General features: G+C 44.2%; 6 protein-coding genes across 8 annotated transcripts; 2 read left to right on the plus strand and 4 right to left on the minus strand.

Annotated features, from left to right (window-relative positions):
* The first annotated feature begins 34 nt into the window (after positions 1–34).
* LOC127753095 (mediator of RNA polymerase II transcription subunit 32) lies at positions 35–762 on the plus strand. The gene has a single exon (XM_052278561.1). The coding sequence runs from the start codon at positions 137–139 to the stop codon at positions 614–616; it is 480 nt and encodes a 159-aa protein (XP_052134521.1). The 5' UTR covers positions 35–136; the 3' UTR covers positions 617–762.
* Positions 763–3,679: 2,917 nt separating this feature from the next.
* Positions 3,680–5,475, plus strand: LOC127753090 (expansin-B9). Its single transcript, XM_052278552.1, has 3 exons — positions 3,680–3,935; positions 4,221–4,330; positions 4,716–5,475. Exons 1-3 carry the CDS (start codon positions 3,749–3,751, stop codon positions 5,226–5,228), a joined length of 810 nt encoding a protein of 269 aa, XP_052134512.1. The 5' UTR covers positions 3,680–3,748; the 3' UTR covers positions 5,229–5,475.
* Positions 5,476–6,323: 848 nt separating this feature from the next.
* On the minus strand, positions 6,324–13,500 carry LOC127753096 (U-box domain-containing protein 33-like). The gene is made up of 9 exons (XM_052278562.1): positions 13,159–13,500; positions 12,227–12,348; positions 12,023–12,144; positions 11,835–11,939; positions 9,361–9,763; positions 9,145–9,285; positions 8,523–9,071; positions 7,672–8,436; positions 6,324–6,805 (listed from the first exon to the last, which is right to left on the minus strand). Exons 1-9 carry the CDS (start codon positions 13,439–13,441, stop codon positions 6,605–6,607), a joined length of 2,691 nt encoding a protein of 896 aa, XP_052134522.1. The 5' UTR covers positions 13,442–13,500; the 3' UTR covers positions 6,324–6,604.
* An 853-nt stretch (positions 13,501–14,353) lies between these two features.
* LOC127753081 (translocase of chloroplast 132, chloroplastic-like) lies at positions 14,354–17,981 on the minus strand. Its single transcript, XM_052278540.1, has 2 exons — positions 17,877–17,981; positions 14,354–17,694 (listed from the first exon to the last, which is right to left on the minus strand). The coding sequence occupies exon 2, from the start codon at positions 17,669–17,671 to the stop codon at positions 14,645–14,647; it is 3,027 nt and encodes a 1,008-aa protein (XP_052134500.1). The 5' UTR covers positions 17,672–17,694; positions 17,877–17,981; the 3' UTR covers positions 14,354–14,644.
* Positions 17,982–19,968: 1,987 nt separating this feature from the next.
* Positions 19,969–22,875, minus strand: LOC127753084 (U-box domain-containing protein 33-like). Of its 2 annotated transcripts, XM_052278548.1 has the most exons (9): positions 22,587–22,615; positions 22,407–22,472; positions 22,205–22,326; positions 21,658–21,779; positions 21,450–21,554; positions 21,240–21,360; positions 21,008–21,148; positions 20,499–20,903; positions 19,970–20,362 (listed from the first exon to the last, which is right to left on the minus strand). In XM_052278548.1, coding segments are annotated over exons 2-9 (1,215 nt in total). In that variant the 5' UTR covers positions 22,408–22,472; positions 22,587–22,615; the 3' UTR covers positions 19,970–20,164. The 2 variants fall into 2 exon arrangements, with proteins under 2 accessions (XP_052134507.1, XP_052134508.1); XM_052278547.1 differs by lacking the exon at positions 22,407–22,472 and having other exon boundaries at positions 19,969–20,362; positions 22,587–22,875.
* Positions 22,876–23,440: 565 nt separating this feature from the next.
* On the minus strand, positions 23,441–27,092 carry LOC127753082 (UDP-N-acetylmuramoyl-L-alanyl-D-glutamate--2,6-diaminopimelate ligase MurE homolog, chloroplastic). 2 transcript variants are annotated; one of them, XM_052278541.1, is made up of 5 exons: positions 25,220–27,092; positions 24,993–25,109; positions 24,719–24,897; positions 24,033–24,178; positions 23,441–23,714 (listed from the first exon to the last, which is right to left on the minus strand). In XM_052278541.1, the coding sequence occupies exons 1-5, from the start codon at positions 27,039–27,041 to the stop codon at positions 23,696–23,698; spliced, it is 2,283 nt and encodes a 760-aa protein (XP_052134501.1). In that variant the 5' UTR covers positions 27,042–27,092; the 3' UTR covers positions 23,441–23,695. The 2 variants fall into 2 exon arrangements, with proteins under 2 accessions (XP_052134501.1, XP_052134502.1); XM_052278542.1 differs by having other exon boundaries at positions 23,449–23,714; positions 24,719–24,894.
* Positions 27,093–27,227: the final 135 nt, after the last annotated feature.

Raw genomic sequence — 27,227 nt, forward strand, 5'->3', positions numbered from 1 at the left:
ACGAGGAATTCGTTTTTTTTTTTTTACGCTACTGGTTGGGGGAGTTTGACACTGTGACGAGTAGAAGTCAAGTGGGGAATCGAGGCGGCGGAGGCGGCGGAGCGTGTCGGGGAGAAGCCGCCGGCGGCGAGGGGAGATGGAGGCGACGGTGGACGAGCTGAGCGAGGCGTACCAGGAGTTCGTGGCGGCGGCGGCGGCGGTGGTGGAGGCGCGGGGGCAGTCAGGGGGAGAGAAGAACGCGGCCACGGACGCGGCGCTCGAGGCGTTCAAGCAGCGGTGGGAGCTCTTCCGCGTCGCCTGCGACCACGCCGAGGAGCTCGTCGAGTCGATCCGCCAGCGAATCGGCTCCGAGTGCCTCGTCGACGAGGCCACCGGCGCCTCCTCCTCCTCCGCGGCGCTGGCCGCCCCCGGCATCAAGCCCATCAGCGCCGTCCGCCTCGAGCAGATGAGCAAGGCCGTCCGCTGGCTCGTCATCGAGCTCCAGCACGGCGCCGGAAGTGCCTCCGCCGCGGGTCCCGGCGGCGGGGGCGGCGCAGCGGCTGCGGCTTCCGGCGCTGCGGGGCAGCACGGCCACGGCGGCGTCGACACGCGCTTCCCCGAGGACGGCGCCCAGTAGGTATTTATTTTGCTCAATAATCTTGTACTAGTAGTATTTTCTTCCAAAGAAAACAAATTACTGGTGGTATCTCTGTGTAATCGTCTAAGAATTGAAGCATTAGAGCTTGTGATCGATTATCTAAAAAAAATTGAGCTTGTGATTCTCATATTGTCACCTTATGTCTACTGATGTTAAAATTTGGGAGAAATTAACCTATTTTCTTAGTGTTGTGGCCAGATCACGCTTAGTAACTGATTTAATTTTGTCCTTTTGCTTTTGTTAAGTGACTAATTGTGTAAACAAACTTCCTTCCAGTAGGTTTTAGTTCCGATTTGTAGCTCGCTCACATAATGTTCGTGCAAAGTACTAAGGTAAGGTAGTAAACCTGGAGGTCGACAAAATGAACAATTTCATATCTACTCAACTAGCATATAACTGTATAGGTTCCTTCAACTTTCAAGTTCCTACTCTGGATGTTTTGCTAATCTTGCGTTAGCCACAATGTGAATGCTTTTCCAGATTTCTGATATTTTTTAATGAACAACATTTTATTGAAGAATAACTAAGCAGCCACAAAAGGCATAATTTGCGATAATAAACTCTGGGAGATTGCTCAAGGTTTGTGATACCCAATTACCCAGTTATACTAGAAAGTGATATTGGTTATTAGCTACTAGTTTCCTCGTATAATTCTCTATCTTACATTTTTGCGCCTTTAGAATTAGCTACCAATTTTGGCCAAACAATTCAATGCTTGTAGCATATGCTGTTCTTTTATTGTCGATATCATAGTAGTAATTCACTGCTCAATACCAAAATTGCTCTGAGCACTCATACTCTATCACAAGCATTAGCAGCATAGTTTCCTCAAATGGAATATGAAGAGATGTAAGGAGATAACAAGAAATTTGGAAATGATCAACTGAAGCTGCTGCATTAATTCACCTCAATCTGTGAGAACATGGTGTTTCCTTATGCATGATTTTGTAAGGCGCAACGATCCAAACATGAGCAGCTCTACACACCTGAAGCTGACTGTATCAGAGATGGATTTGATCCATCATCATAGCCTCATAGGACACAGCATCAGAAATATATATGACTATAATACTATATTGTGTTATTATGAGCCAAATGAGCTGCTCACTGATAGAAACAGCAGTTATTTTAGGTCCACTTTGATCACTAGTTCACAGGAAATGGTCCTATTGAATGGGTCATTTTCTAGTAGCAATTAGCAAATCACTCTGTCTTGTATTGATAAGGAGCATGCTGAGCTAGACCAGCTTTTCCTGGCAAGACAGCTAAACACTAGCTTCAATTTAGCTAATCCAGTTGTTTACTGAGCCATTGCAAAAACATAGCAGGCTAGAAGCCAGGGAAAACTGAGAAAGGAACTATCTGAAAAGCATCTTTCATGTTTTATTAAGAGAATCTGTTTGTAATAGGGGAGGACAAGATAGGAGCCAGTTTTTCTTTCTTCTTCTCTGAACTTCTCTGAAGCGAGTATGGTAAAGAAGTCTGTTGATGGCCGCTACACGGAGGAAAATTCTCCAAGCATGGTTTGAAGTTTCCCAAAATGCATGACAGCATCCCGTGGTCAAGCATCTACCCCAAAGCATGCTATTATCCATTTAACTTTCAACATCTACTGATCATTCCAAGGTACAGACAAAAGAAAAGAAATTGAGCACAAAAACAGGAAACAGTAAACACAGCATGTCCATATGATCACTTTTCTTCAGAACTAGCCGAATTCATACAGATTTTTCTTCAGAACTAGTCAAATCCATACTGACTTTTATTCAGAACTAGCCAAATTCATACCGACTTTTGTTCAGTGCAAAAGATGAGTGTAGTTTTCAGATCTTTATGTCGCGAGTTTGTCAGCCTCTTTCTGAAGAAGTTTAAATGCAGGCATAGCATTATTCGCTTGGGTTACAACACGTAAAATGGTAGTAAGAGGCAAATGTGTATCCTTCATTCCGTTGCGAAGTGTGATGGCCATCCAAAACTCAGAGATCAGTCGAACAACGTTCTGTGCAGGCAAAAAATGTTAAAGAATTTTTCATGAAAAACGATCTTGATGGGCCGGCTTTTCTGTCCGAGCACGTATTTTCGGCCCGGAACGTGACAGCGAGCAAAATGCGGCCCATAATTAGCTGGGCCAGAACGGGGGTGCGGCCCATTATAGGTAGCAGGAGCACGATTGGGAAGGGAGGACATAAGGCCCATGTCGCATGTGTTTGGACGGTCCAGATCTCCAGATCACTCAGCAGGATCGGCCGCGTTCGCGTAGGGTTTGATTCGGCTTCCCGCAAGGCGGCGGCCGGTGGCCGTGCCGCCGTAGCTTCCGCCGGAAGCGAGCACGCCGCCGCCGCCGACCCGGCTCTGCGCTTTGCACCGCCTTGCACGCGATACATCGGGATAGATAGCTACTACCTACGATGGATGGACGCAGGATCATGAAAGAATTAATGCAAGATCGTATCTGCCGCATGCAAAATCTTACTAATTGCGCTGCATATATGACAGCCTGCATGCGGGCGTGTAAGCGTGTTCATGCATTAGGAAGTAACCTTGTCATTATTTATACCAGTACTACATATATAGTATTGATTTCATGAGCAAATCTACAAAACTGGAAAGCAATAAGAAATACGGGACTGGAAAAGACTCAACATTAATCACCAAATATTTCGCCTTCTCCAGCAGAATATATATCTCTCCATCTTGATTACTGTACACACTGACAGTGTACGCATATACGCAGCAGCCAGCCTAACTGTCGTCTCACCGTCGCACACTGGCCTTCCATCTCAGGCTAGCTTTCTCAGCCACCCATCGTACATGTCAACTCGGCGCGCGCACAGGCACAAATTCCGTACAAAACGCATGACCAAATCAAAACCACCGGAGAAGAATCGCTCCCGCGCGCGGCGGCGGCGCGCGCGCACGCACGCCCAACCCCACGACACGATCGCGCGCGACGGACGCCGCCGCCGCCGGCCGTCCACCCGTGACCCGTCCGCGCCCTCACCTCGCCGACTATAAATACGTAGGCATCTGCTTGATCTTGTCATCCATCTCACCACCAAAAAAAAAAGGGAAAAAAAAAACCAAAACACACCAAGCCAAATAAAAGCGACAATGGGATCGCTCACCACCAACATCGTCCTCGCCGTCGCCGTGGTGGCGGCGCTGGTGGGCGGCGGGTCGTGCGGCCCGCCCAAGGTGCCACCCGGCCCGAACATCACGACCAACTACAACGCCCCCTGGCTCCCCGCCAGGGCCACCTGGTACGGCCAGCCCTACGGCTCGGGCCCCGCCGACAATGGTAATATTACTATCTTATCGTGTAATGTTACTTTCTCTGTCTCAAAATATTAGTTCCGCCGACAACGGTAAAGTTACTATCTTATCGTGTAATGTTACTATCTCCGTTTCAAAATATTAGTTTACTGGCTCATCATGTAATGTTACTATTTTCGTCTCAAGATAGTACGATAGAATAACGAATCTTAACAGTGTCTAAATCCATGGCGATGGAGTAACTGTGAAGCTCATCCATGATCCATGGCGATCGATCAATTAATTGGTTGAGTTTTGTTTTTTTTTCCAGGTGGCGCGTGTGGGATCAAGAACGTCAACCTGCCTCCCTACAACGGCATGATCTCCTGCGGCAACGTCCCAATCTTCAAGGACGGCAGGGGATGCGGCTCATGCTACGAGGTAACCTCACCAATTAATTAACACACCCTCATCGTCTCGTACTCTCCTAATCATTGTCCGAGGACATGTATTCGTACATCTCATTCGAAACAAAGGAATTTCATAGAAGAATTTCATAAGGGTTAATTTAGAACTATAGTGATTATATAATGAAAATATATCCAGTAAAACTCTTGTGTTTCAAATTAAGGCGGCCTGATCTTATCAACAAGTCAATGTGTTTACTGCATTGCTATTTCACAAACATTTTTGGCAGTTTATATTTCACAAACATTCAATGCAATATATATCAATATATGGAATTTTGCTAAATTAATGGACATCGATTTACGTTTGGTACATTTTGATTTGGGCATTAATTTGGCCGAGTACATTTTGAGTCCAGGTGAAGTGTGAGCAGCCGGCGGCGTGCTCGAAGCAGCCGGTGACGGTGTTCATCACGGACATGAACTACGAGCCCATCTCGGCGTACCACTTCGACTTCTCCGGCAAGGCGTTCGGCGCCATGGCTTGCCCGGGGAAGGAGACCGAGCTCCGCAAGGCCGGCATCATCGACATGCAGTTCAGGAGGGTGCGCTGCAAGTACCCCAGCGGCCAGAAGGTCACCTTCCACGTCGAGAAGGGCTCCAACCCCAACTACCTCGCCGTGCTCGTCAAGTTCGTCGCCGACGACGGTGACGTCATCCAGATGGACCTCCAGGAGGCCGGATTGCCAGCCTGGAGGCCCATGAAGCTGTCGTGGGGCGCCATCTGGAGGATGGACACCGCCACGCCGCTCAAGGCCCCCTTCTCTATTCGCGTCACCACCGAGTCCGGCAAGAGCCTCATCGCCAAGGACGTCATCCCGGTCAACTGGATGCCAGACGCCGTCTACGTCTCAAACGTCCAGTTCTATTGAGATCGGAGGGGAACGATCCTCCTGATTTATTTCCCTATTAATTTGTTCAAAAGGTTTCCTTCTATAACCTATATTTTTCCCGTTGTTAGAAATGGTTTCATTTCCTCCTACAGCTTACTTTGAGATAGTTGCGCTTGTATATCTGCGCCATCTTGTAAGTTGTAAGATGCTGAAGAACACTATGAATTCTGAGCATCTGATTCTCCGGGAAGATTTACTATGATAAACAACAGTTTGCTTTCTCGCATCTTCATTTGTGAAAGTCTTTTGCTATATGTGTCCCCTTATTTATTGTATGCTATCCAAATACTTATGAAAAGTTTTGATAAATATGTGTCACTTTGCGAAAACTCAAATTCAATACATACAAGTTGAAAAAAAATATTATACGGTAATATTTGTTACTATAATATTACACGTACGCTAAGAGAAGACGGACATGGATTTTCTACTCATAGGTGGAATCGCACCTATGCAAACGTTTGCATGTCATCTAAATAGTTGTGCATTTTTTTTCAAAAAAAAGGTTTAGATTGATGTGATGCTAGAAGTATATATACATGTATAGTTAAATATGATTTCCTTTGAGAAACAAAAATAACAAAATTTGAACAAAAAAATACAAACACAACTTGTTATTTTTATTTACTTGAAGATCGAATTTGTAGTTGCATGTTTGTATACCAAATTATATTATCACAATATATCTTGCTAATTTTATTTTATATTTTTATTTAACTATTTATACCACATGCATATCCTAGATGCACTTGCTAAAAATACTCTCACTAGGAGACGGGGAAGTATCCGGTGCAATCACCTAATTCAGTGTAACTATGTAACTCTCATTCTACACCGTTGGATCAAGAAATGGACGTCCAAGATTCGTCCACGTCACCATGAGTTAAAATTTAACTTGCAAATTCACTAATGAGTTAAAATTTACTAAGAGTTAAATTTTAACTCATGGTGACGTGGACGAATCTCGGACGCCCATTTCTCGATCCAATGGTGTAGGATGAGAGTTGCATAGTTGCACTGAATTGGGTGATTGCACCGGATACTTCCCCACTAGGAGACATCACCTCGAGGGGGAAAAAACCATCTCCATATTCATTTTTACCAATTTCCAACAACAGTAAACTGATAAGTCCCATGATTCTAAGTGGCCTGAAACAATTATGTTCAAGCACAATCTGACATCAAGCATTTGCTAGCTGATCATCACCTGCTCATATGAGCATGCACGATTTATTGTAAGTTGCTGCTCACAAAACAAAACAGCTACACTACACGAGCAGACTTCTGAACAAAGAATGAGCTATCAACTTTACAACTTATGAAGCTAAGAATAATCAAGTTCACTGAACTAATTACTATGATGGAATCTGCTGCTGCTTCTGCTGCATAAATTCCTCAATGGCAGAACGAAGAGCGAGATTCGGGATCAGCTGAAGATGTTCCAGAGTTGATTTTGTCATGGGGGAGGTGTTGTGCCCGCTGCCGAGCCATCCTTTGATGGCCTCCTCTTCGTAACTGAACCCATCTGCTGCAATGTGAGGATCCCTCATGACCTCCTACAATATTGTTTCAACCAAGCTCAGAAGCTGTTAGACTGTTAGTAGCATATTATTATTCCCCACCAAAAAATGCTGCAAGGAACTTTAATATTCTACTTCAGCAAGCATAATATAATTATTCAGAAAGTTATATCAGAAAAAAACAATAGTTCCAGAACAAAGAGATCAAAGCATGCACACTTGTTAACATTCATATTTTCCCTCAGAAAGAAGTTCCGATCTCTGTCCCTCATTAAGTGTGGCAACTCTCGGTAAAACAAGAACTTGTTTTAGAACAGAGATAGCTCCTAGTATCTTTAAGCCTTGAACATTGGTGATTTTTAAGCACGAGATGCTGTATTTCTAAACTAACATGCCATAAGTCTAAAAATATCAAAGTTAAATTCAGTCGTACTATACACAGAACCGCCAACACAATAACTTTTGGATAGTTCTGAGAAACATTTTTTTTAGATAATGGATTAAACTGGCCTCTGCATCCAAACGGATGTACACAGCCAAGTACTGAGAAACATGGATGGTGTTGTGCTTCCGTCATACTCGATTGCAATAAAGAAGCAAAACATCCACAGCTTTTCCTTACCACATTTGTAATCCCAGTTATCGTGGCGATTTGGAAGGAAGCTGGGGTTTTTAGAAATATAGGAGAGTAATCCTTAGTGTAATCTTTTGCTTTTGGGAGGTTGCTCCGGTGACAACTTCCATTACTTCGACAGCTTCTTGTTGAAGTTATAACTTTGTATATTTATATATATTCTTCAATCCTAAGTAAATTTGCTTGGCCTTTCTTGGCTGGCCCGGCAAAAAAAAAAGTCTATGACATGTTATATTTACTGCACCGCGGAGAGGTTGGACATGCATACCTGAGAAATTGGGCATATGAAGTAGAATGGCGTGCGGTTCTTATTCACCCAATGTCCAATGGATTCTGGTTCTACTGGCAGCGAAGCAGACTTTACAAGGGGTTCGACGACGCTCCACACATGATTCATACGATCAGGGCGCTTCCTTCTGCTAAGCTCTGCACACTGCAGGCCAAGAAGCATCAGCTTCTCAGCCTGCACAAACGGCCAGTCTCCAGCAGATCGGTCAACAAGCAACTCCAACTCACCCTTATCAAGTGCAACCTCCACCTCCCTTGCAATGCCTAAAGCTGGCTTCCCAGTCACCAGTCGCAGTATGATAATGCCAAATGAGTATATGTCAGACCGTGCTGTTAGTTCCCCAGTTGTAAGAAATTCAGGGTCCATGTAAGCAAAAGTTCCCCTTGGATTTGTTGTTTGGTAGAAGCTCGTGGACACTGTGCTAGACCTATTTAGGAGGCGAGAGATTCCAAAGTCACCAAGCTTACTGACCAAATTTGCATCAAGAAGAATGTTTGCTGGCTTGAGATCACCATGGATGACTGCGTGAGGCTTGTCAGAGTGAAGGAAGATGAGCGCCGAACATATCTCACCGATGATCCGTGTACGGATCTGCCATGTAAGCGGAGACGTGTTGTTTTCACAAGCTAGATGGTCTTCAAGGCTTCCATTTGGTAAGAATTCATACACAAGACCTGAAGCTTCTGAGCAATAACCTACAAGAGTTACAAGGTTTGGATGCCTTACTCTACTAAGAACAGCAACCTGCCCAGTAACATTAGTTTAGTACAACTAAAGAAATACAAAATCAATTTGCAATTATGGTTTCAGAGTTGCTATTAATCTATTACCTCTTGCTGAAACTGTGACTGCCCTTGCAAGTTCTGAGAGCGAAGCATCTTAATTGCAACAGTTGTGTTACGAAGCTGACCCCTGTAGACACACCCAAACCCACCTTCTCCAATTTTCATTGCATCAATGAAATTTTGTGTTGCCTGCTGCAGCTCCAACAAAGAGAATTCAGTGCTCCATTCCAAGTCTGAGCTCGATACCATGTTTTGTTTCTCTCTGTGCAGCTCTTCTGCATGTTTGAGTGCATTGTCCCTTTCATGCTTCAATTGTTCAAACTCCATTTGCATTGAATCAATGAGGGCTTGGCTTGCTGCAACTGTATCCTTGAGATCAATGATAATGCTTCCATATTCCACGGCCTGTTGCTCTAGTGTCACTTTCTGTTCACTCACCTCGGAAAGCTTACTGCTGAGGTCATCTCGGTTGTGTTTCAGTGCATCCATTTCTTCCATCAATAATTGTATCTCCACATTTGCCTTTGCTAGGGTTTCCTCAACCTCTTTCCTTTGCTTGGCCTCATTTAAGAACAAATCCTCAGATTTCCTGGCCTGTAACCAGGTCCATTAGATCTTTGTGTAAAAAACCCTGCAATTTTTTATGCTAACTTGGTGAAGGGTTTACCTTTTGGTGATATGAAATCAATTCTTCTTCTGTCTTTTGTCTTCTCAGTGACTCATCATATGCTTGCTTCCTATACTTCTCAGCCTCTGCGAAGGCTTCTTCAAGTTTATCAAATAGGTTAGCATTTGAACCTGCGTCACCCTGGATACAGCACCATGTAATGGAATGAGATTCCTAGCTAATCATCCAAAGCTTAAATTTGGTATTAGAGCTTACCTGTTCATGGTGCAGTGCTGAGTTTGGAAAATCACAACCTGCAAGTGTTGAGATGCCATCTCTAGGTATTCCAGATGAGCTAGAATCGCTCAACACTTCTTCAGTCACAGTAGAAGAAGCTCGGTATGAACTTGGAAAGCTTCCTCTATCCCAGGAATCAACAGAGGTGCCCTCCATGTTTAGCCTGCTAAGGGACTCCTGTAACGATGATCGAGAATGCAGTTGCAATGATACCCTGCTAGATGCAGGGACAACCATTTCAGACATGGACCTCTGTACGTAACCGTTAACTGCATTGTTTGCATATTGGTTTGTAGTTCCTCCCCGTGCAGCTAGATTGGATATTGAGCCTCTGATAGTGTCAGGTGATTGTGAATTTGCAGAAATAGGAGCAACAAAATCTCTGAACACAGTTTAAAGAGAGAATTACTCAAAATGATTTTGGAAAAGGGAGAACACTAACAGAATGGTTAGTATCTAGGAAACAATATATGAAGTCAGTATGAAATGAATATACAGATGACTGGTCGGTCCAGAGGTATGGCATGCATACTGCTCATGATCATACTAGCCACTAAGTCGCACTTTGTGCGACAAGGAATATATACCCACCTGTAAAAAAATATTTAATATATATTGAAGTGAAAAATATGTACAATGAATAGTACTTAAAAAATAATCATATTTATCGAGATAACGGAACCAAGCGTGGGAAGCTAATTCATTGTATTGATTTCTCATTGGCAATCAATATAAATTCACCAGTATATACAAATATTCATTTGATTAAGATGTAAGTAACAATACAACACTATAAAATGCTTCTCTAGAGCACCGCATAATTAATGAACTATTATGATGATATATTAGGTCTTTTTTAAGGCCCTTTTTCTACTGAATGGAATATAAACGATATATGCAAAAAAAAATTGAATTGTTGAATAATTCGTGATACTTATTTAGGAGTATACACGAATTTATTAACTATTATAAAATTTAAAATGGATTTAAAACAATATTTTAAGAATTTCATATGTAGCTCGAGAAGCATGACACTTAATAGAATGCGATGTTCATGGCTCCACCATTAGATAATGAATGTAATGAAGTTGGTATGAAACTCAAGTGTGAACGTAACTATGCCGTTGATTTTTTTTTACTCGCCCGCCCAACATGCGGTGCTTGCAGCTTTGCGAGGCTTCTACTGGAAGCTGCTAGTGTCTTTTGAGTATTGAAGTACGAATCGAACGGTTTATACAGTTTGCTGCCTGCATCTAACGGTGGACAATTTGTAGCTTACGTCGCTAAATTAGGATTCAAGAAAGATTAATTCTTTCACTACTTTAGACTAGCATATATAGTCGTGCATTTGCACGACTTTAACCCTCTCTATACAAAATGTGTTTGCAATTCGTGGTTTTGAAACATACATTGGCAGTTTATTTATAACCTTTTAAATAATTCATACATAATAATTAAATGTTTCAGTTAGTGTAACAGATATGGTTAGGGTTCATATTCATCTTCTCTGTCACAGTTTTCCTCTAATTATTTACTCAACCATAACCGTCTATTTTTTTGTTTGCGCCTTAGCTGCCGCTTTGCCACCAAATAGGCTCACCTTTTCGCTTATGCTTATGCTTATCAGTCAAAATTTGAATTTTAGACCTTAAAATTTGGAGTTGATTTTAAGGTTTTTTCATCGAAGTTTATTTTTCAGCCTTTACTTTTAGGTCATTAAAAACACATATATAAAATTTTTATTCACAAAATCATTTTCGTTTGCAAATATGGCGTTTCGCTTATTCCGCGAATAAGTGAAACGATAGCTCCGCAAATCACCAATGGCCACCTATATTGTTGTAGCAGGAGCCCTTTATTTTCCTATTATATTTTATCCATTCTTCATTTAGCAAATTATCTTTTACATACTTGGATACTTGCTCAAAAAACGTATTTGGCAAGAAAGCATAACACAAATAAATTTATCTTCATATGTAATAAATAATTTTTTTCATGCAAATTAATAGTTTATAATGATTATGCTAAATTTGTGAAATTAATGCTGTAGAATTTTACTATTACTCCTCTGTTCATAAATATTATAGGTTTAATTTTGAATAAAATTAAGTATCATAGTCACAACCATAATATAAACTGTTTTGAGATGTTAGGCTTTTTTTTTCCCATTGTTTTACAACATTTAATTTTTTTAGAGATCACTTTGGTAGTTTATTTATGCACGTTCAGTGGTGCTGGTCTCGTGGAGCTTCCCGGCTCGCGAGCTTTCTGCTGGAAGCTTCTTGAAGGCCAGCTCCCGAAGCCTTATTGCTTGATCTTTGGTTTGTACAGAATATAATCCAACGGTTTATATTACTTGCTGCATGCATTGGACGGTGTTTAATTTGTAGCTTACGTGGCTCAATCAGGTTTTGAGAAAGTTTACTACTTTCAATACTTTAGATTCTTAATACCTAGTGTATATCAGATGCTCCTTGCAAACAAACCAAATCTTGCATGAAGGATTTGCTTTAACCATGACTGAGAGTGCTGTTTTGGACTTGGGCAATTTCATTTTCCTGAAATTAGAGTTTTGAGGCATCACTTAGCTAGATATATGATGCAACAAAAGTACAAATCGGTAGCAGAAATGAAGACACACCTGGAGTATTGCTTGTCAGCAGCTGCTCCCATGACGAGTTTACTTACCCCATGCAGCAAAATAAGCTCTGTAATCCCATTAGCAATGTCTTCATTCTCAATAACAATTTTCTCAAATTTGACCTGAAAAATATAATACACTTAACTTGTTCCCCATAGCAATTCAGACTTCAATACTAAGAATGAATGAGAAGATTGCCTGAACCTTCATTTTTGTGCATTGCTCGAGGTATTCATCCAAATTCTTCTCCACCTGCTCCCTTTCATATTTTCTGTAAGTACTGACCTGTTCCGGTCTCAATTTACTTGCATGAAACTTGCCTCCCACTACGATGTATAATTAGATGAGATGTTTAGTAATTAGTACACCACGCGAACAAATTATGCCATTTGAAAGTTGCAATAGTCGGTTTAGCTGAAATTTAACACATGAGGACAACATCTAATCAACCTTCACGCGATTTGTTCTTCTAAAAAAGAACATTTACTGTGAACTGTGGACTGACCGCTTCTTCAGTTCTATTCTAAACTGACTCGGCGTGCATCCATGGGCACCAATCCTAGAAATTATCAGTTCGCACTAAGAGTTTGAAAAAAAAAACGAATACAATCACCTAGACACTAACCAAATTTGGCAATTCAGACAAGCGAATCGATGAACAACTCAGTAGGAAATAATACTTCCCCTTTGCCCTAAAAGGCTAAAACCCAGTCGCATTTGGACCAAAAGGAAGCGGGAATCTCTGCACGAACCTAGCCCAGCCACATCCTCGGGATAATTGTGCGCGCGAAGATGCTCGCCGTCGCCGGAGCGAGCTGCCGTCGCGACACCCCTCGCCGCCGTCCCCGGCGAGGCAGGGGGCGCCGCATTGGGGGATTCAGGACCCGGTAGTGAACTAAAAAGGAGTTCAGAATAGAATACGAAAAAGTACAGGGGCTTCCTCACAAAAACGCATCAGAATGGAATACGAAAAAATTACAGGGGCTTCCTCACAAAAATGCATCAGCCAATCAGGGCCGTCTGAATCCTGACCGTACATAGCTAATCGAACGGCTGAGATAAGCCCTGCAGCCTGTGGCGTTGGGGTTTGCAGAGCGACGACGAGAGAAGGCGAAGAAGCGGGAGGACACACGTACTGCTCATCGGAATCATCTGCGCCGGCGAGTGGACGTGCGCCACCACCACCACCACCTCGCCGCCGCCGCCGATCGCCGCCGGAGCCAGGTCGGCGACGTGCCGGAGCGCCCACGCGAGCGTGGACCTGCCGCTCTTGTGCTGCGCCGGGAGCGCCACGAACACCTTGTTCTCCGGCGCCGGCGCCGCCGCCGCGGCCGTCGCGCGGCCGGAGGAGGAGGAGGAGACGCCGCTCCGCGCGCTCGCCGTCTCCCACGCGTCGGCGTCGCCGCCCCTCGAGCCCATCAAAAAAAATGGCGCGAGACGAGACGGCCGACGTGTGTGTTCCCAAATGATTAACGAACTAAATTAACTCCCTCGCGATGATCCAGAGCTAGAGCTGTAACTATATTAACCAACGGAGACGCGGATTAAGTCCACGAACTAAACGAGATTATGTCGCAGATTGGGTTAGTTTAGGACGTTATTTAAGGATCCTAACTTGTCTAACAAACTGGAGATATGATGCTACTCTGTTCGTTATAAAGACTAGTCGTTTTCATTTTGTTCGGGAGAAGCGCGGGTCCACGGCTGACAGGTGGGGCCCCCGAAGACTTGGCGGGAATCAAAGTCAAGTAGTCAACTGCCTAAGGCAGTGGGACCCAATTGAGACGTTAATTGGTTTTGTATGGGAAGACTGGTGAAAATATACATATTTGGTACCATCTCTTTTCGTTTATATTTATCAGCCAAAATTTAAATTTTCAATATTAATTTAGAGTTGATTTTAGAGTTTTTTTTCATCGTTTGTTTGTTTTTTAATCTTTATTTCTATATTGTTAAGAACACGTATATAAAAATTTTATTTATAAATTATTTTTCATTTGTAAATATGTTGTTTTGCCTTTGCCTTCAAACAACCAAACTGCTAAATGATGGGGCTAATTCATTGCTTTCCCACTTGAAGCAGTCAAGCTGACTGAAAGACAAATTATTCTTGTAACTTATCACATCACTCTTGAAAACCACTCCACTAGAGGCAATAATGACAACACAAGAATCATAAGACCAAACAATATCTATACACAATAGAATGTGGAGTATTAGTATTTTCCAAGTCGATTGGGACAAGAATATATGGTTATACAATTTAATATGAGTAACAAATATAGCAAAACGATATTAACAAATATAGCAAAACGATCTGATACTCGGCGGTTGCAGCCTTCAAAACAGTAGTGCATTTTTTTTTTCTTATCAGCTATTGAGAGTACAAGGATAACAACAAAAATCCTGAAAAGGATGTGTTCTGCAAATCCAACTTCATCAAAAAAAAAAAAACTTGGAAGAAAACACTATTACGTGTAGGTAAGGGAAGAAGAAAATAAATAGATAGTTCTAATTTAATTTATGCTTGCATTAACTCTAGTTCTAATTTATGCTTGCATTAACTCTAATGGATTTATCTTGCTGCCTTTTCTCGCTTACATAAATACTGGTTGATACGGATTAACTCTGCAATAACTTCTTGATGTTTTGGTATATAGGCACGAGGGCAATAAGGGCGATCTCAAGATGCTCCGAGCTGTTGAGGCGAATGCCAACTTGACCAGTTCCCTTGTTGCTTAGATTCGCATGACCAATCAAATTGCTAGCTCTTCCAGCAGGAATCTGAGACTGGATGTTGCAGCCAACAGCAAGATCCCCATGCCAATCAACAACAGAGAGCGCTATGGTAGAAAGCATGCGGCCAATTGGGTAATCTTTGTCTTTCAATGTTGCTTCAAGCCGCCCTCCGTAAGCCACATCTCCCCTCCCGCTCATAGCGCCTCCACTAACCAGAACCCTGAGCTGCTTGTTCACAACAAGCTTGTCTTCAACCTTCACACCAGCGGATACAGAATCTCCAAGGAGTGTGGCGGATATCCCAGCAGCCGTGTTATTGCGCCTGAAGTTCTTAAACCTCGACTCGCCACGAAGAGTGTATGCCATGTCCTTGCCAACAGACTGCAAATCAAGCCCCAGTGAAGTGGTTTTCCCCTCACCGTGCTTAAGTGAACTTGCGACCTCCATTTGGAGGGAGCAATCCTTCTTGTCTTTTGAAAGTTGACCAGACACTGATAAAGGAACTTTACCTTTCACAGCAAACAACCTTTCAACATTTAGACCTTCATAACCAACATCATGATCCCATCCCTGGGTCTCCAGCACTGGCCTGACAAGCCATTCACTTGGTGTGTCCAGGAAACGGTAGCGATGGCTAGGATGGTCAGAATCAAACGATGAGGGCAATACCATGTCGGGCATAGGCACTGCAACATTTGTTGGAGCACTGCCATCATCTTCAAGATTGCTGTTACTGAAGTCATCTGTTCTTGCACTGGCCTCTGCTGCCATTTTCTTCATTATTTTACGGCGCATCCTTTCCTCCTTTAGCTGTTTTTTGTAGAATAACTTCTCTCTGTAATCCAGCTCCTCAAGATATGCCTTCCTCTGAGCATGGTTTAGCTTTGCAAGCTGAGCTTTTGTGAGGCGTTTAAAAGGAGGCAAGTCATCATAGTCTGAACCATCATCTGAATCCGAATCATCAGCCAAATCGTCTTCAATATCATCATCATCACCAAACTGCTCCTCTGGTAACTTCAGTGGGGCTCGAGACTGAAGAAGCGAAGACAATAGGAAAGGAAGTGGAGGAATCCTCATACGAGGTTTACCAGCAGGATTGTCCTGCAGCTTGAGAAGCGCATTGGCCTCTGCTAAAACCTTTGAGGCAAAACAAAGCAATAGCAACTGTGGTTTCCAGACATGCCCATTTGGCAACACCCTCTGGCCTGCCCTATTGGTCCTGCACGCTGAGTGGTTTTCAACCAGGGACACTGGATTCATAAGACGGACATCACCAGCGGCTTGCCTTATAGCTTGCTGGACTACATGAGACCTTTGGGTTACAAACATCTCATAGCTCAGGGGAATTCCATTCAGACCATCAGGTGGTGCAGATGCAGCATGAGTTAGCACAACTATGGCATTGAACCAGATTGATGCTCCAAAGACTCTTGTAATGGTTTGCAGAAGAGGCACATCACCATAGTCCCTGGTCTGCATATCCAGTCTATCAAAATAAAGAACAATATCAGGAGGGTTTCTGCTGATAAGTCGCTTGACAGAATTGAGAATCTTCTGGTTGTGGTGCTGGTCTGAAGATGAGCATGACAGGCCAGGAGTATCGATAACTTTTACTTTGATTCCCTCAACTGCACCAACTACTTCTTGAACCTTTCTAGTGCTGGTATCAAAAGCATTTGTTTCCAACCGGGCATCATCAAAAATAGAATTGATGGTAGCACTCTTGCCAACCCCAGTTTTACCAAGAACCAAGATGGTGCAAGAAAAATCAAGGGGCTCGTTTCCAGCAGCTTCAAGACGTTCTGCCATATCTTGTGCCCGGTCAAAACTAAAAACACCCTGGCCTGTATTTCTTCTAAGCTGTTCTGCCAGCCCAAGTCGGTAAAGAACCTGAGAAACCACCATATTATTAGGTGTTTGCCCAAACCTGTTAGCAAGACGCAGAAACTTAACCCGGATCATCTGGAGTTTCTCACGGATTTCATCATTTTCGTCTCCATCCTCAGGAGATTCAACATCCTGCCGAGTTTCTCTGTCCACAGCAACTGGACCATTAGCGCGGGTCTGCTGAACAGGTCGAGCAGAGGGCTGCGACAAGGAAGTCGATGCTCCAAGCCCAGCAGGACGAGATGGCAAAGAGGGGCCATTAGAACGACCTGCAGCACCACTAATGGATCGTGCAGGAGGAGCGGAGGTAGCTTTACTCTCATCATCAGACGAGCTTGATCCATTCAATTCCTCGACAACAACGGACGGTTCGCCTCCAGATTGTTTGGGTCCCTCTTCCCTGCCCTTCGCAATCTGCGACTTGTGCTGAGCAACCTTCACATGTTCAGATTCACTCTTCGATTCGTCCGGTTGCTCCTGGATATGGTCAGCCAAAACAGCTTCTGTCACATACTCCCTGATTGATTCCGCCATGGCTTCCTCCTCCAAGCGCTCCCGACTCGCATCACCCTCAGCGTCTTCTTCTATACCAATATCAGCACAAGAACCATACCCTTCTTCGTCACCCTCGACAGCGAGAGAACGGGAGGCCACCAAATCCTCCCCATTCTCCAAGGCCGATCCATCCTCACGCTTCTCATCCACGTCCCCTTCCAAGACATCCACGAACTCCTCGCCGTCAGCCTCCTCCCACGCCGCCTCCCGCCAGGCCGCCGCGGCCGCGGCGCCGGGCGTCTGCTTCACATCGGGCGTCTGCACAACCTCCTCCTCCTCGTTACTCCCGTCCCCATCTACCGCCTCCACACCCTCACCGCCATCGCCCCCCTGCGCCGCCGCCGCCGCCATCACATCGCCCTTCGCATCCCCCTCCTCGGGGACTCCGCCTGCGCCGCCGTCCTCGCCACCCAAATCCCCCGCCTCGCGCAGCAGGGGCCTCTCGCCGTCGACCCCGCCGCTCTCCATTCCGCGCGAGAGAGAGCAAAACCCTAACTCCCCAACCATCACAAACAAAAACGGATCAAACAACATAAATAAAATTAAATTAAAAAGAGAGAGAGAGAGACATCAGAATGAACAGTGAAAAACAAACGCAGCAGGTCATGTCCATGAACATGCATGGGTAGATTGCGCGCAAGGGTTGATCGGAAGGGAGGGCTCCGGTGACTACCTGTGCGGCGGCGGCGGCGTCACCGGAGAGAGAGATCGGAGCGGCGAGTTCGCCTCGCGCGGCGCGGTCACGGGGTCAGGGAAAGGGGAGGAGAGAGGGTGGTGATCAGGCCTCAGGGGAACGAGAACGACTCGCCGTTTCGGCTGGATTAAACCCCTGACGGGATGGGGCCTGACCTGTGGGGCCCGCTGTTAGGTAATTTTACAACTTTGCCCATGTGATTACCAGCTAATTACTATTTACTCCAGGATAAAAGTTGTTTTTCTTATTGGCTAATGACTAAAAATATACCGCTCAGAAAAACAATGACTACAAATATATATGCTGTCAGTGAGTGAAAGTTTTATATCATCGCTGTGAAAGGTTGGAGCTGTGTAATCACATGAGAAATACGTGCCATTGACAAACGACACGTGATATAAACAGGGTCCACATTCTAGACAGCTAGTTCCGTTTAGACATTCCTCGTTTTTCGTTAGCACGCTTTTCAAATTACTAAACGGTGTATTTTGTATGAAATTTTTTTATAAAAGATGTTTTAAAGAAAAAATAAACTTATTTTTTAATTTTTTTTAATAATTAATACTTATGTTATTCGTGTTTCTCGTTTTACATTTGGCTAATCGTCCAAACCCAACCACTGGAAAGAACGCGGCCAAGCTGAAGTGATTTGTTGTGCCTTTGGGCTTTGATCGTTTGAGCTTTAGTTGATAAGTCATGAAAACATAAATGAAATAATAAAAATAGCTTATAAGTAAATCTTTTATATCTATATTATTTACGGTTTAAAAGCTAAAGCTGAAAAACAGAGTATGACAAAAAGAAACTCCACAGTTAGGTTCCAAAATTAAAGTTTTCTTTTAAGTGATAAGCTTATTCAGTGCATGAAATCACTCACTATTTCAGTGGGTGTATTTTCTCATTCAGAAAATCAGAAGGTAAACCAGCAGAAGGTTTACACGAAATAAAAAACGACACAAAGGCATCCTCTGATACCTGTCATCAAGATTTACATGAGAGAAAAAGAGAAAGGAACAAAAGAAGAACCAAAGCAAAAGGAGAAAACAAGAAGGAGGAAAAGAAGAGGCTGAGGCATGGAGTACAGAACAAAGCACCCATCCATTCCTCTCCTTCAATCGAGGTGATCGCAAGCACATAACTCAATGACACGGCCTACGTGTAAGCAGAAAAGATGGAGCAACGAAGAGGAAGAGAACTTGTATTGGAGTCTCATGATCATGGCCATGCAGGGAGGAACACATGTTTGGTTCTTCCCAAAAATTCGTTTCCTCCATTTCTTCCCGTAGAGAGCTTACGCTCTATTTGTTTCAGCTTAAGATAATTATATAATATAAATTATTAAATCAGATTACTATAAACTGTATAAACTGAATTATAATAAGCCAATATAAAATAAGCTGTTACCTGTTTGATTTTCTGGATTATTAGTTGTTAGCCACCCAATAATTAAAAAAAATATTTTTAGAGTGGATTACCATATTATAGTAATCTGGCTTATAGATTATAATAATTTATCATAATAAGCTATCTGTTTGTTTTAGCTTGCTCATAATAATCTAGATTATAATAATCCTAAGCTGAATCAAACATGCCTTTAATTTAGTGCGCTGAAATGCTTGTGAGAGTACTCTGATTTGGTTGAATAATTTTGATATAAATTAGCGTCTCAGATACAACAATTTGGGTATTAAGTTTGTCAACAAACATGGGAATTGACCTTCTAGGTTAAGCATTAAGAGCTGTATTTCTTGGCTAATGAGGTGCCACGTATGCTAACATAGTTGTTTCGCTGCCTTGAAATTGTTTTGTTCCTTTCTGAACCATCAACTGATTCTACAATTCTCAATCTGATTTTTAATTATTATTATTATTATTTCAAATATCTTCCTGTGCTCTGGCAACGATGGAGAGAAAGTATCAGCTTGCTACTATATTTGCCATCAACGATGGGCTGCATTTCCATCATGTTTTCATGTGATTGTTTAGGCTTCATCGTGCAAAATGTGACATTAAGGGATATTATGATTTATGCCAGCACATAATCTTGTCTGACCTGATTGGTTATAAATCAAAGAGGCAAAAAAAGGTCATCAACACAAGCATCTCTGTTGCTGCACTAGCTGACAGCTCAAAACAAACAACACATGACAACTGTTTAAAAATGCTGTTGCTTTCAGCTGAATCCATTTGTCAGTGAGATGTCACCCACGACAATATTCACAAAAAAAATTGAGTGAGTCAGAGAAGGGGAAGAGGAGCAAATAGCATCAGGAAAATGAATACTGTTTTCTCCTTGTATAATCTTGGATTACAGAACGAAGAGCAAAGTTTGGGATCAGGTCGCGATGCACAAGAGGCTGCTTGGTCATGGGAGACACTTCGTGCCCTTCATCAAACCAATTGATGATCGCTTCAGCTTCATAGGTGAACCCGTCTGCTGCAATGCAGGGTTCCCTCATGATCTCCTGCAATTACATGCAAATCAAAACATGGTCAACTCAAACGTCTCTTCTGAAGCAACATAATTTGTCAACAGTATTTATATTACTGTAAAGAAAAGTACAGAATTTTGAGATTTTGTTTGTCTGAGGATATGGAAACCTGAGAAATCGGGCAGATGAAGTGGGAAGGAATGGAGTCTTTATCAAACTGTGATGGTATAGTTGATGCTGGAGAAAATGCAGTCAGGCTCCTTCGGTGTAGCAACGTTTCCGGTTGTCTGACACCATTGTCATGGTCAGGATGTAACTGAAGATACTCCTGCTGTGGCTTGATTAGTTGTCCTGTGGCTCCGAAATCACTCTTCATGTCGACAGTTTGTTGTCTCAAGATAAATTTATCGGTAATCACTTCTTGTCGATCCCCCAAGATTGTGCTCTGGTGATTCCTAGGTATGTCCATTTCTTGTTTTAACCGTGTAAGTTCTAAGTTTGCTTTGACAAGAGCTCCTTCCAATTCTTTCCTCCTTTTCACCTCCTCCAAGTACAACTCCTCGAATTGTTTGACCTGGGAGGTTCAGAGTTATTATCAAAATCTTTTAAAATAAATAGAATTGCCAACTTTTAGTTTAGCATTTATGAAGAAATCAGTCAAATGGGTAGCATAATTACTTTCTGAAGAGATGAAACCACTTGTTCATCTGCTCTCTGGCGCCTCAAAGATTCGCTTAAAGCTTTCTCCATCAAGTTCTCAGCTGCTACGCGTGCATCATTGAGCTCATCAGAAAACCCCAATTCCATCTCATTGTCATTCTGAAAACAAAAGCACCGCTATCATGTTATACTCATGCTTTGAATATACAATTTTAAAAATCAGAATATCTACTGCATAATCTGATGAAACCTGTTCCTGTTCAGCTGACGGTTGCAGAATGGTCTGACCAATATCAGGGCTGGGAGGAGTATCAATCTTGAAAAGTTGGCTGAGAGGTGTAACTGATTGTGTGGTTTCTACTTTCTTGTCCCTGTCATGGAGAACTGAATCAGAGATTCTGAGGGTTCGATGTTCAATAGTCATCAGAAATCGAAAAGTGTGCAACACATCAGATTATACCTGGTACAGATTAGCTGTTCCTTACACACAAACCAAATCTGGCATGATGCGTCAGCTCTCTGCATGATTTCTGTTGCTATCTTGGACTTTGGTTTGTCCATCTTTCTGAAACCGAGAAGGATAAATATAATCTGAACTTCCTAATTCTACCAAATACATAGCACAATTGAATCTTTACACCGAAACAATTTTGTAATGCTAGATGTACCTTGAGTAGTGCTTGTCTGCAGCAGCTGCAATTACTAACTTGGTGATGCCATGAGAGGCAATAAGTTCAAGAAGACCAGCTACAACATCTTCTTTCTCAATGACTAGTTTCTCACATTTGACCTGAAATATACGAACCATTGTAAATCAAGGTTAAGCATGAATCTTCACCTTCGAAAACATTTTGATTCTGTGCAAAGTTTCAACGGTTAATGTAATTAGTACTACTACTTCTGCCCCCTCCCGCTGTTTGGAGTAGAGTTACCGTCGTATCGAGTTTTTTTCCTTTTCCTCCTTGTTTTTTATCTTTGTTTTCTTCCTTCCTTGGCATAGGCTGGTCTGGCTGAGTGCGTCGTGTAACAAAAACTCTATTCTTCTAATATATTGACGTGCAATCCTTTGCGTGTTCGCGAAAAAAAAAGTACCACTACTAATGTGGCAGCAACCAGCCAAAAGGTCATCTTAATGATAACTACTGCACAAAAATCTGATGCCAGGTGCATGAAACTGCAGGAGAAATGGAGGAAGACGGGGAAAATGGATAGCACCTTCATTTTCCAGCATTGATGGACGTATTCGTCTAAAAGCTTATTCACCCTTTCACGCTCAGTTCTTCTGAACAAGCTTACTTGCTCCGGACTCACGTTACTAACATGAAACTGAACTCCCACTGAGATTAAAAGAAGAAGATAATCTTAGTTAATATTTAGAGAATGTATTTTGCAAAAGAGGACAACATGAACATCCTACTGCTGTCTTTCCCCAAGGAACAAAAGAGTCACAGTCCACGAATCTTTCACGATGCACACGAGCTTCCTTGATAGGACAGGCAGCCATGGAGGATCATTAGACGACACATTCTTAAACCGAACAGTTAAACATCTAATGATGATCAAGAGGGGGGGGGGGGGGGGGGGGCAGGGCACGTACTGACGGGGATCGTCTGCGGCGGCACATGCACATGCGTGACGACGAGCTTGGCTCCGTTGCCGCGGAAATGTCCGAGCGCCCACGACAGCGTCGTCTTCCCCTTCTCAGCCGGCAGCGCCACGAACACCTTCTCCACCGCCGCCGCCGCCGCCGTGCGCGTCGCCGGATCCATCGAGCTAAGCTGTCCTCTCGATTCGCGTAGGAGAAGGCGACAGTGACGCCATGGGAGGGGAGAGAGAGAGAGAGGAATTGAAGCCCCAGGCAGCAGCAGCAACACGGGGAACAGTGATATACATGGACAAAGTGGGACACGAAGGAGGCGACTTTCCTCCGGAATTCTGAACTTGTCGCAATCCTATCAGGAAATTCAGAATCAGACCAAAACGTGGGCAATTTCATAATCATTCATACCATGTCTCTCTGCCTTTTTCTTTGGATTAAAAAGATGCCCCTGTTTATATTAAAAATCATGTAGAGGATCCAGTTACAGCCAAGTTCAATGTCTTTGTGTGCTGACCGCTCAAGTGGATATTAAAATTTATGTGATCTCTGAATTTGGCTGTTGTAAGAGAAGAATAAGATAAGGGATTTGGCATCTTGCATATCCAAATGCCTGATCCCCCAGGTGACCTTTTGGTGCTGGACTATAATATGGTGATTGATAAATGCCAAAGGGGCCTCTGGTTCCGATCATGACGTTTTGCACCTTTAGTTTATCCATACAAGTATTCGCTTTCCTCGGTATGTCCTGCCAATCTTCCATTCTGATGAATCAGAATTAGTTGAATGATGTTTGGCACATATACCACAATCAGGATTTCATTGTACGTATTTGTGTGTTGAGTTACTGAATTGTGACTATGGGACATGTATAACTTAGACTAAAGCATATAGAAAATGGCAGCAGAAATTAAGGGGAAGCTGCATTGCATATATTTTGTACCTACTACTGAGTATCACTGAGAAGTTAGCAGTTAGTACTGGGGGTCAAGTAGTCAACCTTGAGCACCCGCTGGCCTGAAGTACATCCTACCGTAGCAAAAAGGGAGAGTCTAAAATGCTGCTCCTTGAGCAAGCAAAGAAGCCCGGCTATATTGAATACATCAGAATCAGTGGCTTTCGGGTAACCTGCGGAAATCACAACGAAGCAAAATAAGTAATTTGGTGGTTTTCACATGAAACAAAAGAAATCGAGTGACAGAATCAGTATAACAGAGGGTCTGGTTTGAAGTAAACTTTTTCATAAAATAACTCTGAGCAAGTTATACCAAACTTTTTCTTAAAAACAAGAAATTATGCTAAACTAAAACACAAAGTGTGCATTAGATGAAAAGGTGGTGATTGCCTGGAAAATTTTCTGGATTTCTTTTGGTAAAACAAAGGCAAAGCCTAAAGTATCAGAAAGTGAACAAGCCCTAACAATTAGCGGTTTAAAAGGAAACACACCTCCATGGAAATTCTGAGGTGTCTATTCCAGCTCGATGCAATTGATCAACGTATTGTAAGGCTTCTCGGCATTCTTCCCTATCATCAAAGAACTCCTTTTTATCGCCTTCAATCTGATAAGTATCATTCCCTTTCCCAGTGATAACCTGAAGGAGAAGCAGAACTGTCAGCAAGATGAACAAGAAGTGCTCCACCTGTCTCTTTGATCTTAAATGTTGGTTTGAAGAATGAGCATTTGCCCTTCTCCAACTCTTACTTCCCAACTGGAGAGCGGGGCAGATGGTGAATGCTAAAACCATATAATTTATGACTTCAACAACCAAGCCTGTTATCTCAGAAGATCAATTCTACCAACTCACTCTTAACTAGCAATTCCAATGGAAAGAGAGTGCAAATATACAAAAACTAGAGCAGCTTATTACTAGATAGAATTGCCCAAAAACAGATAGATCGCAACACAGTAGCCTATTTTGCAAGTTTTTATTCCTCATCTAATGGGATTAGGTACTTGAACTACTTCATTCTTGAAATTTTAAGTCCGGCCTCTATTAAGCATTTCTATACAGGAGTATATGCATGGCGACTCAAGTGTAGCATGATTCATCAATCTACAGGGTTATATATAGTAAGGTTGTAAGAACCACAGGAAATGTTACTTGACAATAAGAACTTCATAGAAAACTTACAACTACATCTCCTTGTTCACCCATCGCGACAGCAGCTCGTACAGCAACTCTTCTAATATCATGTAGGAATATCCTATGTCCATTCGGCAGTGGTGGGTAATAATCATTTGTGCCATGCTTCAAGTATTCTTCCATGGTCCACCCTACTCCCGCCAGCATATCATCCAGGATATCCACTGCTAAGAAATAGGACACAGAATTTGTGTAAAACTTCAGCTCCCCCAATGCATTTACATCACAATATGATATCATAATCAAATAGAAAGAACCGTACATGGATCTTCATTTGCTGGGTTGTCGGATGTCAACATAACAACATCACTTTTCTCAGCTGCAACTTTTGTCATCACTGGCCTCTTCCCTCTTTCTCGCTCACCACAACATCCAATAACTACATCAAACATCATAGCAGGAACTTCAATGCGTAATACTACAACCAAAATAGAGAAGATGTCCAACATATTCACAATCTTAATGAAGCTATGGACGAAAGTACAATACCTGTGACGATTCGACGTGGGCCTAGTTCCTTCACACCATCCAAAAGCCTCGAAAGAGACTCTGGAGTCCTTGCATGATCAACGATCACCCCAAATGCTTGCTCCTCATCAATTAGCTCACACCGGCCTGGAATTGCATCCACCTCTTCGATGCCCTTCACTATGTCTTCCAGTGGTGCACCGACAGCAACACCAACTGCCACAGATGCAAGGATGTTATAGATGTTGTCCCTCCCAAGAAGGCCTGACGAAATCTCGAGGATCCCATGTGGTGTCTGTACCAGGACCTCCGTTTCAAACAGGGAAAGCTGATACTTCAGAGTGTGCACATCAGCCTTCTTGTTCTCAAATGAATATGTCACCACAGGAACATCTTGCCCTCCCTGTGCAGCAAAGAATGGAGCACTTGGATCATCAATGTTCACCACCTTACGATGGCGCTCAGGGTCAACCATTCTAGAAAACAGAGAGGCCATGCTGTTCATGTACTCCTCGTAGGTCATGCCAGCCTCATCGCCGGCATGCCTAACATTAGTCAGCACAGCAATGTCATAATCTATCTCGCTGTCCACACCAGATGACGGCATACCATCGGTGGCTGCCTCCAACACAGCCGCCTCAGCGCCATTGTACAACATCGTCGCCATCAGCCTCTGCACGGCAATGGGGTCACCAGAGGCATCAGGTTGTGCGTCCAGCTTGTTGTTGCCAAACGCATAGGCCCCGAGAACGCCCACCATGCCAGTCCTCACACCCATGGCTTCATACATTGCCCTGACGAGGTGCGCCATGGTGGTGACCCCATCCGTGCCAGCGACACCGATCACCGCCATGTCTTTCGAGGGCCGCCTGTAGAGGCAGGCAGGGAGCACACGGAGAGCTGCCGTGATGTCATCGACGATGACCAGCGCGCGGCAAGCAAGGGTGCCCTCAATGTCGACGGTCTGGTCGGCGACGACGGCAACCGCCCCGCGCTTGTCAGCTTCGGTGAGCCCAGCAAGCCCTTCCTCCCCAACGCACACGTAGAGGTCCCCCGCCGCGACGAGGCTGGCGTCACGCTGCACCCCGGCGAGCGCGACATCCTGGTCGCCGGTCACCGCCACGGGCACGAGCTTGCTCTCGTCCAGGAGCTCCGCCAGCGTCATGCGGAAGGCCGGGTACCGCACCCTCGCTCCCTCGATGCCGACCTCATCGGCCACATCGAACACCTCGCCGTCGTCGTCGAGGGGCACCCCGTCGTCGCCGTAATCCACCCCGCCACCGCCGCCGTTCGCCTCCTCGTCCTCCTCGTCGGCCAGGGACACGACACTGAGTCCCTGCAGCCTCCGAATCTCGTCGAGGTCGATGACCTCTTCGGGGGAGAGCTCGTCGGCGAGGCCGTCCTCCTCCTCGGGCTGCGAGGGCGAGGGCGCCGGGGCGGACGGCTTGATCAGCCCACGCCGCGTGAACTCCTCCCGCTTCTCGGCAATCGCGCGGTCGATCTCATCGAAGAACTCGTCGTCGGGGTCGTAGCTGCCGGCCTCCCGGGAGGAAGGGGGGGACGAGAAGAGCGGGTGGTCGGGGGTGATCTCCGGCTGCTCGGCCTGCTGGCGCCGGCGGGCGCGCTCGACGTGGCGGGTGAGCTGGTCGTAGCGGTTGAGGCCATGGGAGGAGTCCTCCGCCGCCTCGGGGGGCTCGTCGTCGGCGGTGGGCGGGCGGAAGCGGCGCGTGGCGGCGAGGCGGGCGGCGGGAGGGCGGCGTGAGGGGGGTAGAAGTCTAGGCGGCGGGCGGGAGGCGGAGGGGAAGGGGAATGGGAGGTGGAAGGCGAGCGGGGCCGTCGCCATGGGAGGCGGGAGGAGGGGGGGTGTCGCTGCCGCTGTTCGGTGGGAGGTTTTGGATTGGGGAAGAGAGAGAGGGGGGGGGGGGGGGGGGGGGGGAGGGGATGAGGGGAACTTTTTTTAAATTTTACATTTATTTTTTTCATATTTACAAAAGTATTTTATTATTATTATTGTTGCTAACATGTCATT

This window comes from Oryza glaberrima, chromosome 10 (assembly GCF_000147395.1).
Source record: "Oryza glaberrima chromosome 10, OglaRS2, whole genome shotgun sequence".
In the NCBI taxonomy this organism is placed as follows: domain Eukaryota; kingdom Viridiplantae; phylum Streptophyta; class Magnoliopsida; order Poales; family Poaceae; genus Oryza; species Oryza glaberrima.

Coding starts and splice junctions, on each gene's coding strand:
- LOC127753095 (XM_052278561.1), top strand. CDS start 137: ATGGAGGCGACGGTGGACGAGCTGAGCGAGGCGTACCAGGAGTTCGTG.
- LOC127753090 (XM_052278552.1), top strand. CDS start 3,749: ATGGGATCGCTCACCACCAACATCGTCCTCGCCGTCGCCGTGGTGGCG. Junction 3,936..4,220: donor CTCGGGCCCCGCCGACAATG/GTAATATTACTA, acceptor TTTTTTTTCCAG/GTGGCGCGTGTGGGATCAAG. Junction 4,331..4,715: donor GATGCGGCTCATGCTACGAG/GTAACCTCACCA, acceptor TTTTGAGTCCAG/GTGAAGTGTGAGCAGCCGGC.
- LOC127753096 (XM_052278562.1), bottom strand. CDS start 13,441: ATGGGCTCGAGGGGCGGCGACGCCGACGCGTGGGAGACGGCGAGCGCG. Junction 12,349..13,158: donor GCAGATGATTCCGATGAGCA/GTACGTGTGTCC, acceptor TATACATCGTAG/TGGGAGGCAAGTTTCATGCA. Junction 11,940..12,022: donor GCTGACAAGCAATACTCCAG/GTGTGTCTTCAT, acceptor CTCTAATTTCAG/GAAAATGAAATTGCCCAAGT.
- LOC127753081 (XM_052278540.1), bottom strand. CDS start 17,671: ATGGAGAGCGGCGGGGTCGACGGCGAGAGGCCCCTGCTGCGCGAGGCG.
- LOC127753084 (XM_052278547.1), bottom strand. CDS start 22,758: ATGGATCCGGCGACGCGCACGGCGGCGGCGGCGGCGGTGGAGAAGGTG. Junction 22,327..22,586: donor GCCGCAGACGATCCCCGTCA/GTACGTGCCCTG, acceptor TTTTAATCTCAG/TGGGAGTTCAGTTTCATGTT. Junction 21,780..22,204: donor ATCAATGCTGGAAAATGAAG/GTGCTATCCATT, acceptor CGTATATTTCAG/GTCAAATGTGAGAAACTAGT.
- LOC127753082 (XM_052278541.1), bottom strand. CDS start 27,041: ATGGCGACGGCCCCGCTCGCCTTCCACCTCCCATTCCCCTTCCCCTCC. Junction 24,898..24,992: donor CCCAGCAAATGAAGATCCAT/GTACGGTTCTTT, acceptor CCTATTTCTTAG/CAGTGGATATCCTGGATGAT. Junction 24,179..24,718: donor GTGAACAAGGAGATGTAGTT/GTAAGTTTTCTA, acceptor CTTCTCCTTCAG/GTTATCACTGGGAAAGGGAA.